Raw genomic sequence first — 13,913 nt, forward strand, 5'->3', positions numbered from 1 at the left:
AAAACTGCGATATAGCCAGCAGATTGAATATTGTATTCAATTTTTTATTCAATAAGTTAGATAAACAATAATTTGCAATTCATCAATAAAACATTTGACATATTTCCATATATTAAGGATAATAATTATACACCACGTCCATGATGAAGAACAATGAGTTAAATTACAAGATACAAAACACTTCTCTCCAAACATGTTGTAAATTAAATGCAAAATAATTATTCATGCACAAACATTCCGACCTCATCATTTCAGCTTAGGAAAAGGACTGAATGTATGGCTGTAAAGTAAACAAATGCAGATAAAGATCAAACTGTATATTGATTTGTTAATGCAGGAATAACAAAAGCTTTTTTATATTTTGTATCATGTTTAATATTATTAACTCGGGTTGTATGTGCAGTAACTTCACAATCTAATTCAGTTATTTTTCAAAGATGAAATTGGGCAACATGAACCAATTATGTACAAAAACTATTGGAGACACTTGCACGTGTAATGAATGATTTGATTTACTTTTTACTGTAAGATATCACCAGTTGTTAATAGAAAAAAGAACACTTGTATCTTACTAAACGTCTTCTACGCTGTTAAGATAATTTGTGTTTGTTTAAATTTAAGCCCACTGACCTTTTATCACCCAATTTCAAATATTCCGCCTCTTCTGTATTGAGGAACATGTCACAAGTGTTATCAGTTTATCTTCCCGTTCACATGAGATAAATGTCATATGATGTCGGACGATCAATGGTAAAATCCGAACAATTCGACGATTCAATAACGGAGTATTATATGTGCCCTCATTAAGTCCGTAAGTGTTGTATTGATGTAATTTATATCATACGGTATAAGCTTTTGTTCTATTATACAATATTAAATTATGTTTATAGATAAAACAGCTTGATTATTGAAGTATTTGTATTGAATTAAAAACAAAAGTAAAAAGGGGCGTATACAGTATAGCCTACCAAATATATTATGTAATATATATTTGGTGAATGCCTTATTAGCCTCAAACATGTTGTAAAGTGTGTGACCCCTTTAAAAAATAGTTCCTCAAAACTGTGTTATACATGTTTTTTGTAACATTTCCGTGTTTGGTCTGAAGTGATCAATACACCTTGATGAACAGACAAGGAAATACTTGTTTAACTCAGTAACATAAATAAAAAACATTTAAACTTCTGTTTTCTGTAAATGCTGTGTTATTATATGTGTAAAGAATAGCTTAAAAAACAACATCTAGGTATTATTTTTATTCAGACAAACAACGCCTATATGAACATTAGAACAGAACATATATTTCTAGTGAGTTAAACAGTTTTAAAAGAATGATGTAAGCTGAACTGAAATTAGTGTGTAAGAAATTATGTTGGAAGCAATATAACATGATAAGTACGTATAATCAATACCCATTTTGTTTTACATTATGTCAAATAAACCTTATTACATGGTAAAATGGTACATTTTAGTTCTTATATATATATATGTTTTAGGGACTGAAAGCTTTAGCAATATTTTATTCACATTATTAACATATGCCATATGCCATAGTATGTGTACATAATAAAAGCTCTTTTTAAACTTAGTAATTAATATAGTCTCACAAGCAAATATATTGATTTTTTTAAACAATAACAATTCAAGATTTTGATATATTTTTTTGAGTTTTCACTTGTCTTTGATTAAGGAGGTTGTGTAAGCATTCTCGTTCTTCGAGCCCCATGTATGCTGTATCATCACACTAAGTTTGTTAACACTCTAGGGGTCACATTTTTGCCTCAATTGTCACAAAACTTGTTTAGGATGTTTGTCTTAGTAAATACTCAGATGAGTTCGAATATGTATCATCATGGATGAAAAACTATGTCATATGACCCCAAAATAGAAAATCTTGTTTACACTCTAGAGGCTACTTTTTCAGTCCAAATATCCTGGAAATTCGTCAGATTCGTTGATATCTAGCATAAGTTCGAATATGGGTTATCTTGGGTAAAAAACAACGTAACAGAACCCAAATATGGAAAACCTTGTTAACCCTCTAGAGGTAACATTTTCAGCCCAAATATCCTGAGAGTTTGTCAAAAAAGTTTTCTAAAAATGATTTCTAGCTCAATTTCGAATATAGGTCATCTGGGATCAAAAACTAAGTCACTGAGCCCAACTATAGAAAATACCTTGTTAACACTCTAGAGTTAAACTTGTTCAATACAAATATCCTGGAAATTTGTCAGAAAGGTTGTTTCGTTGATTTCGAGGACAAGTTCGAATATGGGTCATCTGGGGTCAAAAGCTAGGTCACAATGTCAAAAAATGGAAAAACGTTGTCAACATTCTACAGGTAACATTTTCAGACCAAACCTCCAGGAAATTGTTATAATGGTTGTTTTGAGGATTTCTAGCTTAAGTTAGAATATGGGTCTTCAGGGTCAAAAACTGGGTAACAATGCCCAAATATGGTAAAACCTTTTTAACACTCTAGAGGTATGATTTTCAGCCCAAATATCCTGGAAATTTGTCAGAAAGGTTGTTTCGATAGTTTGAAGCACAAGTTGGAATATGGGTCATATGGCGTCAAAAACTAGGTCACTGACCAAAACATGAAATAACCTTGTTAACACACTAAAGGCTACATTTTCCGCCCAAATATCTTGGAATTTTTTTCAGATAGGATGTTTTGTTAATTTTTTTGATCAAGTTCGAATGTGTGTCATCATGGGTCAAAAACTAGGTCACAGAGCACAACTATGGAAAAAATCTTGTTAACTTTATAGAGGTTACATTTGAAATCTAAATTTCCTGGAAAGTTCTTCGAAAGATTGTTTCGATAATTTCTAGCTCATTTTCGAATATTGGTGATCTTGGGTCAAAAACTAGGTCACAAAGCCCAAGTATGGAAAAACCTTGTTAACACTCTCGAGGTAACTTTTTAAGCCCAAATATCCTGGAAATTTGTCAGAAATGTTTTTTCGTTGATTTTCTAACTCAAATTCAAATATGAGTCATTTAGAGTCAAAAACTAATTCACAGAACCCAAATATGGAAAACCCAAGGTCACAGAGCCCACATATGAAAAAAACCTTGTTTATAACCTAGACGTAAAATGGAAATTTGTCAGAAATCTTGGTTAGTTAATTTTTAGCTCAAATTCGAATATGGGTCATCTGGGGTCAAATACAAGGTCACATAGCCCAAATATAGAAAACACTTGTTAACACTCTAGAGGTAACATTTTCAGCCCAGATATCCTGGAAATTTGTCAGAAAAGTTGTTTTGATGATTTCTAGCTCAAGTTCGAATATGGTTTATCTGGGGTCAAAAACTAGGTCACATTGCCCAAATTTTGAAAAACAATGTATATTCTCTAGGGGTAACATTTTCAGCCCAAACATCCTGGAAATTTGTCAAAAAGTTTGTTTCGACAGTTTTGAGCATAATTTGGAATATAGGTCATCTGGGGTCAAAAACCAGATCACAGAGCCCAAATATGGAAAAACGTTGTAAACACTCTAGAGGTAACATTTTTCAGCCTAAATATTCTGGAAATTTGTCAGAAAGGTTGTTTCATTGGTCTCTAGCTCAAGTTCGAATATGGGTCATCTGGGGTCAAAATCTAGGTCACTGACCACAAATATGGAAAAACGTTGTTTACACACTTAAGGTTACATTTTCTTCCCAAATATCATGAAAATTTATAAGATAGGATATTTTGTTAATTTCTAGCTCATGTTTGAATATGGGTCATCTGGGGTATAAAACTAGGTCACAGAGCCCAAATATGGAAAAACATTGTTAACTCTTTAGAGGTAACATTTTAAATCCAAATTTCCTGGACATTTCTCCGAAAGGTTGATTCCTTGATTTCTAGCTCAAGTTCGATTATTGGTGATCTTGGGTCAAACACTAGGTCATAGAGCCCAAATATGGAAAAACCTTTTAAACGCTCTAGTGGTAACATTTTTAGCCCAAATAACCTAGAAATTTGTCAGAAATGTTTTTTCGTTGATTTCTAACTCAAATTCGAATATGAATCATCTAGGGTCAAAAACAAGTTCACAGAGCACAAATACTACAAACCTAGGTCAAAGAGCCCAAATATGAAAAAAAAACTTCTTCCAATATTTTTTTGTAGCCTCGTTGGTCTTAGCTATTTTATTTTTTGGAATACTTTTTTAACCTTATAGTCAATTTTTAAAACTGATATTTTCGTCTAGTTTTCCACACACTCCGGGTTTCACTTTTCATACAGAATTGAAAATAAAGACTGTTTGGGGGAGTATGCAAGTTCTTCTTTCTGAAAACATTCATTAGAAGTATCCGTTGAAAGTACCAATTTTTATCAGAATTTTATAAAAAAAAAATCCATAGAAGGTTCATCAAAGCCAGGACTTTTGTTTATTTTCATATTATTTAGAGCGTTTAAGCATTCGTTCAGGGTGACATGGCCTTCACAGAAGTCGGCATCAGTCTCTATGAGTTTATGGCTTATTTCAATATTTTCAAAATAATTTTCTGTGTCGACACTATTTGAGACGAGTATAGATTTTTGTAGAAATTAACCTCTTCTATAAGTATTTCATTTATACCGGTAATTGTTTTACTGTTTATATTTAATTAAGTCATTGCTTTCCTGGTTTCACGAGACTAAATTAAGAAAATAACTTGAACTAGTTTCACATTCTTCAAGATATTCTACTCTAATTCGGATTTGAGCACCTGTTGGTTTTCCATTATAAATAATTTTATTTTCAAGTTGAGGTATTTCATTATCTTTTTATTAGTGATTAACATTGTCATTTGCATGCAATTTCCTTAGTTGTTTTCCAAGTTTTTGCAGATGACTATTTATATTATTGCCATTTGTTTTGAAAAACTGATTGAATATTCTCGTATTTCATGTTTACATATTTCCCATTTAGTCTGCAGGGGGTTGATATTTAATTGTTTTGAGCGTTCAATAATAGCCTCATATCTTTGTCAAACACAATGTCGCTAAAAATGTGTTATTTCGTTTTAAGGTGTATTACGGCATCTCGCTTCAAAGGAATTATCTTTCAAATTATCTACCATTAAGTGTCACATTCGAGATCATACCAATATGATCAATGATGAAAACCTCAAAAGCTCAATCCTGAACATCAGTATCACACTTCACTTTTACTAAAGTGTAAAAACTGCATAAGCATATGACACTTTGGCATTGTCCTACTTTCACTTTATTCACTCTAGTTAAATATTGCTTGCCTAGCTTAGATAGCAACATAATTTGTCTTAGCTTAGTTTACTGATGAGAGTATCCATCTTTGATGTACATTTTTTACTATTTTGAAAGAACAGTTAAGGACATTGCCGGTTCAATTTAACGTAATAATGTGTGTTTTCCCGACTTTTGTCGATCATATTTAATTCGGTCAGTAGGTTGAATTTTTAAGCAAAGTTAAGTTAAATATAACTTCCTAACCATTTATCATTTAGTAAGAGTTCGGTTTGTTTAAGGAATTACTTTTTACGCTTACAAACCTGGTGTTGGAAATTGCATCATTTTTATTATCTTACTTAAGATTTGGATATTTCTAATAAGTATACAAAAGTGTAATTGCATGAAAGACTTGGTCTAAGTCATATTCTAAGTGGCCCCATCTCGGTCTCAGTGTCAACGCGTGTAACATATGCATTGCTAATCCATTCATCATGTGTTCTCCAAGAATAAGATATTCTCTCCCTGATTTAATATTTAACTACTTTAAACATTATGCCAGCAATTTCTGCTGTACAAATTTCCATCGCTTATGTTATGGACCTTGGCAAATATGGTATGTTCAAAGAAATCAATTTGTCGATTTTGATGTTAAGCATTATTCTCAAACCAGCATATACCTTTTACTTCCAACTGATTCAAATTTGGCTTGTGGTCTAACACCAATATTGTAATTTCATCTTCTTTCAAGTTTAAAGTGTTGAACAATAAAGTTGTTCTTATATTTGTGTACTGGCTATAAATCTATAAAGATCTCATGAAGACATTTGAAAAGTAGTATGTTCAATAACAAGCTCTTCGTTTTAACATTTTCTTACAGGGATTTGATGATCGAAGTATTTAGGCAAGCATATTTAAATGCGTATTATCACTAGAATGTTCTTTCTTATGGAATTTAAATAACTATTATATTTGTATTTCCAACGATTCCAATTATAATACATATTAAAATATATTTCTATATGTCATTTTTTTCAAATTTGGCAGTGTGACAAGCTGGGAAATGGCAAACATAATTAATACTTTACATTCAACCCTAAGCATAAATAACACCGATACTGGAAGTATTGGACACTTAAATATGTTTACGTTAACGTTTTGAAATGCTGCTTTTTAAGTTATGTTGAAAACAAAAAAATCATTGCAAAGTAAATTTGGTACTATTTAAAACAAGTGATATATAAAACGATATTTTTACCCCTCGTATTGATTTCTTTCGTACAGAAATACAATAATATTGACCTGTGAAATGATTTGGCATATAGAGATACTGAGAAATATAGGTTACGCCCCCGATGTACATGTTTTCGAAAGATCCGACTTATTTAAGAAATTTTAGCAAAAAATCACCTTGTTATACTTTAGTCCGCCGTGCAGGTTTTATGATTTTTTACTACTGGTTTGGGACAAGACCCCCCCCCCTCCGCCCCCCGTGAAAATCATTTCCTGTGTATGTGTGTGCGTGTGTGTGTGTGTGTGTGTGTGGTGGGGGGTAAACACGCCTTGGAAGAAATCGTTCTATGTGTCGCCTTTGAAATGAGGGCCATACAAAGGCGGCTTACGTTTTTCACATAAGTATTGGTATACTCGTCGGTACCGTGAGAGGTAGAAGAGGCGTTATTTGGTACTGTTTTAAACAAACATAACTGTTATATGTACATAATACAACTTTACATCTCATACAAATATAGAATCAATGTGTTAAATATAAACGATCGCATGACTTATTTTTTTCTGCAATCAAGTTCATACACTCTATAAAAAATGCGATATTGCGTTTCGTACATTGAACGGAACAAATATAAATAAATATATATACATATGTGTGTGTGTGCGTGTGTGTGTTGCCTTACCTATGAAGTCTCCCACAAAATATGTCTCGCTAAAACAAAAACAAAATGAATAGCACAAGTATCATTGGAGATAAAAGCATTCCCTCAAACATATATTTTTGTTTTGTTGATTTAATTCCAATTCTTACATATTCAATACGTACTAACTTTATCGCTGTTGTAAAACCCATCATTCCTTCTTTAATATATGCCTTATTCTTAGTCTAAACATATTTATTTTACAACGATTGTGAAACAAGTCATTACAACATTACATTAATCACTCTCGTTGGCACGATTTTACTGGAGAGTGTGGTCTTGTTTTGTGGGGAAAACCGGAGAACCCGGAGAAAATCCACTTGTCCGGCTTGGCGACCACAAACTAAACTCACATGCGCCAAAGCCTGGAATCGAACCCGGGTCGCCTAGGTGAGAAGCGAGTGCGCTAACTTCTGCGCTAACCGGACATTATTCTTATTTTGTAATTCCGTGGTAATAACAACAAACATATAACAAAACGAAGCTTTAAACCTCAGTCAAATGCCTTATTTATTTAATGATATTCACTATACATGTATTAGGTGATAGCAGATAGCAGTGCGTGGTAAAACAAGGTCAATATGACTGAAGTAAGATTGTGCTGATGCAATAACCTGGCACGTACGTATTGCGCCCACTGTGGCTTGATGATAGGAGATAAACTCATGAAACAAAACCATCCATCCAGCTCTAAAATTAAATTGTCCTAAACTGTATAGGGCATATTTGCATGTTGTCAAATCGCATTTAATGTTTATGGAAATACAAATTAGTGATGGAATGTAAAAAGTGAAATTTAGGCTGAATGGCCTGTTTCGCTTTATGAGTTAATCAAGCCACTTTGGTTGTGCTCTGCTTCAAGAAGGACAATACTAACTTATTGATAACAAAGATATTCTACGTTATGCGTATGCGTAATATTTGAGTGAATTGAACTTTAGCCGGTAAAACAAAGTTGAGGAAATAAAGATCAAAGTGTTGCCATTTGTGACGCGTATACAGATTTAAGCTAACTGAAAGTTCGATTAAAATCCCTTATTGAAACGGACATCTGACTAGTGGTATGGACGAGTTATTGGATATATATGATTTTACTAGCTTTAAACATGTCTCTATTTTAAGACGCACCGATGTTCTTAGACTTGCTCAAGCGTTTATTCAAGTTTCATTTCTTTGTGTTTCATTTTGCAAATTAGTTGTTATACCTGACAAAATTCACTCTTGTATATCCGAAGAAAACATATCTTATAGCTGTGCATAAATATGGAAAACGATCGAGAAACAATGGCCAATGAACACCTACAGAACAATAGCAACAACATCAGCAACAACGACAACAATATTCCGTAAAAGACATTCATATACATCGTTAGATATATCCTGCACTTAAAACCAATTCGCGTTGTAAAAAAACACAATCAGAAACAAATATGTACTTTCGCAGATACAAACAGCAACAACTTGATAAAAGTAGTTGTGGCGTCAAGTAGTAATTGAAAGGTTAAACGATACTTACCGACGTATCGTTTAACCCTTCATGTTTGTCTCCCGGTTAATTCCAGGATGGAATACACAGATGCTTTTGAATAGTTCATTTGTGAAATATTGTAGTTTAGTATATGATTAACAAAATTATACTGTATAGCTTTTGTTATGATCACATAATCTATAAGACACAATACAATGCAAATGGCAACCCAATGCAAATTTTGTATTGTTATCTTCTTGTCAAGCAATTATTTCAGCAAAATTGCATCACATGATGGTCAATATTTTGTTTAGTCTGAGAATAGTTTATTATGAAACCGTGCAAATGATGTGCTTGTTGATGCTGCCCGTATACTTTGGGCTTTGTATTGTATTGCCACCCCAGCGTTATATAATAATTGCCATGTCCAGCGAGCGATTGTTTCTTTTAAAACTCCTTTCTGTGTCCTTTGATAACTTTCGAGTTGTTTGAGTTGTCGACCCCGTAATTAGTGTGTTTCAGATGTATATTTTTTTAAACGTCGTTACAATGCACAGTTTATCAATGTTCGGATATGGAATTAATTAAGTAGGAAGATGATCACCCGATCTAGATTCTATGTCAGCAATGTTATATCAAAAGGATCAATATTTAATTATTGCAATACCGTTCCAACACGACATACTTCTTTGTAGGGTTTAGCGGACTTTCACAAATATACATAACCATCACTCATGCTAGGCACAACATATAGGTTAAAATTTAGTGATTGAACATTTTTAACTAGACAATCTCATTAAGCATGTACTTTAGACTAAAGGATAATATATCAGCAACTAATTTGAGATGGATAACGGTTCTTTCATTTGTTCGACATTGTCCCTTTGTTTTGTTTTTTAAATATTTTGTTAGTGTTCGAAAGAATTTGTATAGAACAATCCTTAAACACTCCCAAATAAGATTAACCACACTTAGTTATAATATACAAAAAAGGATGTATAAAGGTGGAAACAATGGTTTTTTATGAAGGATTCCGATTTTTTTTAAAAAGGTGCATACAACACGTTATTTCTACCTTATGAGACGATAATAAATCTCAGTAAATCTTTAAGCATTCCCCAATCATTTAATATTTTCATGTTTTCAGCTACCAAATACACGTTTACAATTTGTTATCCGTAATTAATATTTTCCATTAATTCATTATCAAGACATATAATAAAAGTTTATCACTATAAATTTACATTTGTTATACATGTGTATGTATTGATTTAAAATAAGAGAGTATATCATAACAAATTATTTACAAACTTTAGAGCTTTATCATTTTAGTTTAATGCAGTATGTTACAATCGTGAACTAGTAGGTTTTAGAAATCCTAAACTATTCTTAAAGTTACCCTTCAGGGTTTCAGATATTATAAATTAAGGAAAACGTTCTCAAAAGTTGTTAATGGTCAGTATAATATTATATCAAAGTACAATAGTAGTCTTAAATCGATGATTGCTAATAGTATTACTCACCGCGATTTTTAGTTGGGCAGATAGACTCAATGAATTGCTCGGATGTTATTTAAACCGTGGATATAAAGGCAATACTTTGAAGAGTATTTGGCTTCTAGTTTTTAAGGATGAATTCCTGAAACAAAATAAAAGGTTAAATATAGCATCCTTACATAACTGAACTTTCATTTCTTTGATTTTATGATAATTTTGCAGATTCATGTTATATTAAAACCGTCTTTGGCTGGCTCGGAATGTTCCGGCCTGTGACGTTTTTACATATGGGTAATCATTTGGAAGAAAAGTAAACAATATATATGTCGCTTTTATTTTTAAAATTGTTTTCTTTATTTGTTCCCACTTTTAGTACAATGATGATTTTTATTATGAACATCTATGATCACGCAGTCTGTGTATGATGCCCATAGTTTCAAAATTGACTGCATCGTATCTTCGATAAGTTTTTGCATTAGGTACTCTGAATTGTATTCCTCCGTCTGCAAAAGAGTTTGGGATCTCTAATCATTGAAGTACTTGCGGGTTACCTATTAGTTTAATATTATTTGTTTTATTATTAAGTTTCCTCAAGTTAATGCATACTTTAATAAGATTTACGTTTTACGTTTTTTTCTTTATTCATGATAGTTGGGATAAGAGTGAGGTTTGTGCACGTAAACTGGTTCAAACCCCCAGTAAATTTACGTTTTACTGACCGTTCCAAAGCGGTTCCTAACAATCCTTGATAAACTCCACTAGTCTTTTGATATTGTATATATTCTGAGTCACGTGAGTTTGGGCCCGAAACCCCTTTTTGGATGAACATGAATTATAAGTAATTCCTGACAGACCTGTTCTTTAGGAAATAATTCTTAAGAATTTGTAAAATAAATCCTATTTTAAACGAAAAACTAAAAGGCCATTATTTTTGTTTAAGAAACACCTGAATATGTTCAAGTTCAACAATTTTCGTTATTATTTTATTCGGGATAGTTTGGATAAGAGTGATGTTATGCACACTAACATAAAATCAATGTGGATAAATATTACATAATATTAAATTAAAAATGTAGTTGAAGAATTCCTATTATTGGCTGGGAAGCACCTTAATGTACAATTAATATTTTCTTTGAATACAGACATCAACCGTTTTATTCTATTATTCGTATTATGCTTAATCAAAATATCGCACCGTCCGTCCATCTGTTTGTCCGTCCGTTTCGTGTCCGGGCTGTAATTTTGACATGCAAGGAGATATTTTACAATACCTTGTCACATGTGTATAGCACATTACGACGCATGTCATATGTAAGAATCATGTCCTTATCTCAAAGGCCAATTTCACAAAAATTGCTGCTTTTATGCTTAAACAGTAAAGTTGGTCGTTTCCTGACTGTAATTCCGATTTTATAATAAATTGACAAATGTTTTCAAAAATAAGTTCGGATGTGTCGCGTGCAAGACACATGCCCCTATCTCAAAGGTCAAGGTCACACTTACAGGTGAATCATTATGGAATGTCGTTTCTATACATATACAGTATAGGCACATGACTGTGTTTAGTATATAAATGTGTCCATTGCAAAACCAACGAGTCTACCTCCAACTTATGGTAACACATGGAGTTTATTCATTAGAATGCTGAATATATGCACATAGCGTATAGTTGGTCGTGTCCGGGTGGTTACTGAAATCATGCAAAGCGGGGTTTTAGAATTAATTTGCATATGTGTTTGTAACGAGAACGTGTTATGTCTTGTCTCGTGCAGAACCAACGACCCTACTCTTCTTCATTATTCAACTTTAAGTTAGTATTTAATCATCGTCGTATGCACACGTATGCACAAAGATAAAGTATCTGTGATTTCGGGCTGTAGATTTGTAGTATACGGAGGGATTTAATACTAATTGACACATGTATTCGGTACATAAAGGCGATGTTTCGAGACCGACAACCATACCTGTTCGTTTAAGGTCACACAAGGAGTTTAATTATTATTGAATGTTTCATATTTTCATTTACTATTAGATAAAATGTAGCTGATTGTGTCCGGCTGTCACTTTGTCATGCACGAATATATCTTAAGATTGCTTTTGATATGAATTCGGTGTATTAAGACGATGTGTTGGTGCAAGACACTACTTCTTACTGCATCACTCCACTTCACCTCAAAAAGCACGGGGTCCGGGGCATATTCATGTAGTTGATGATAGCTTATATAGGCACCTAAGTAATTGTATAATCTAATGAACAATATGTCACGTTCAGGGCATTCGTCTCAGACTGTGTTAGCTCTTTGTTCGAAATGATAATACTATTTAATAGCAAAAAAAGTCTATGCAAATATGGTTACCCTAACTTTCGTATATAACTAATGTATTGTTTTGTCTTTTTCCTGAAGTTGTATGTCTCTCGCCTAGTGTGTCTTATAGGTCTGGGGATTTGTGCCTCAAAACACGACCTTGGTTAAATGCTAGACTACTGTGTCTCGGTAAATTCAATGATATTATCTGCAGCACAGTAAGAATATCATTAAGATTGATACTGCGAGTATTAATGCAATCGCGACTGTTAATCACAATACGCAATTTCCCATTCTTACATATCATAACCTTTGTATCATTGTTCGAATTATATGATTTAAAAGTATTAACATAATATTTTAGATCATGGGTTGGAATGGCCAAAAAATAGCTTACTATATTTGAACCCGAAAATATTTGTTTTTCGTGTTTGTTTTTTACTTTTAATGTTACACAAATGGTGAGTTCTTTAGATCTAATGTTTCTTCTACCAACACATTTGTTGGAACGGCGCTTGATTTCGATCCGTAAGCGCTAGTAAATATATCATATTTAAGTGATCAAATTATGGCACTTGTCAGGACGAGTAAAGGAACATTATTTAAAGAAATACTAATAATTGCACTGAAATTGAACATTTCTTCCACGTTGAAATTGTTTCCAGCGTTAATATGTTGAAAACACGTGTGTTTTCGGGAACCAGGTGTTTGATTATATCTTGTCGGATAACACAATTGTTTTAACATTGATGTTATAAAACATTTTTGTCTTACAGTAAGTATGTGACCTAGATGTGAACTCAAACTGGCGATGTACGCAGCCATTTTTGACAAGCCGGAGGGACAGAATTGGTTAAAACAATGGAGGGCAGTGTATATAACAAGGACGGCCCTTCTGCCCACTGTCTCAAGCGAGGCCAGCAATTTCCATGGATACCTTTCGCAAAGAGCGCAGATTCAATCTATATCGGCATGCACCAAATGCACTTCCAGAGACGTACAAACTAGAGTTGCAAGCTGCCCATTTCATAAGTGTTTTCGTGATGAGCTGGTCAACGAGCATGCCTACGGATCCCGGGATGGTCAACGAGCATTGACATTGAAAAACACAAAAGCAGAAAACTGGGCTCACTCACCATGGGAGATCGCCAAGGTGTACATGCCGCCTTCTGGTTACCAGAACAAAACCACAGTTGAAGAGACCGATTTTAACGGCGTTGCTGGCTTCATCATTAATTGCAAGCGTTTCCGTGGTAACATCAAGGAAAGTATTTGTGAAAAGGTAGGATCCTTGAACTGAACTTTTTTCTCGAGTTGATAAAGTGGAAAAGTGCTAATGTACACGTATAGTTTTTAAACGTTGTTTATAGTCACGTACCTTCGTGCGATGTTTAAGTATTGTTAGAATCTGAAAATATTGAAAATATATAAAAACTAAATGCATTGATATTTGTCATTTCACATGTTCAAGAAAAAAATATCGCACAATGCATTTGTCCGTATTTCACCTACTGC

At 33.1% G+C, this 13,913-nt stretch overlaps 1 protein-coding gene across 1 annotated transcript in view; it reads left to right on the top strand.

Annotated features, from left to right (window-relative positions):
• Nucleotides 1-744: 744 nt before the first annotated feature.
• LOC128227382 (uncharacterized) overlaps nt 745-13,913 on the top strand; it is a 42,740-nt gene continuing 29,571 nt past the window's right edge. Inside the window, exons 1-2 of the mRNA XM_052937884.1 lie at nt 745-811; nt 13,175-13,680. Of these exons, the coding sequence (XP_052793844.1) occupies nt 13,210-13,680 (471 nt within the window). The 5' untranslated portion in view covers nt 745-811; nt 13,175-13,209. The remainder of the gene's footprint in view (nt 812-13,174; nt 13,681-13,913) is intronic.

The sequence above is a fragment of the Mya arenaria genome, chromosome 1 (assembly GCF_026914265.1).
Source record: "Mya arenaria isolate MELC-2E11 chromosome 1, ASM2691426v1".
Taxonomy (NCBI): domain Eukaryota; kingdom Metazoa; phylum Mollusca; class Bivalvia; order Myida; family Myidae; genus Mya; species Mya arenaria.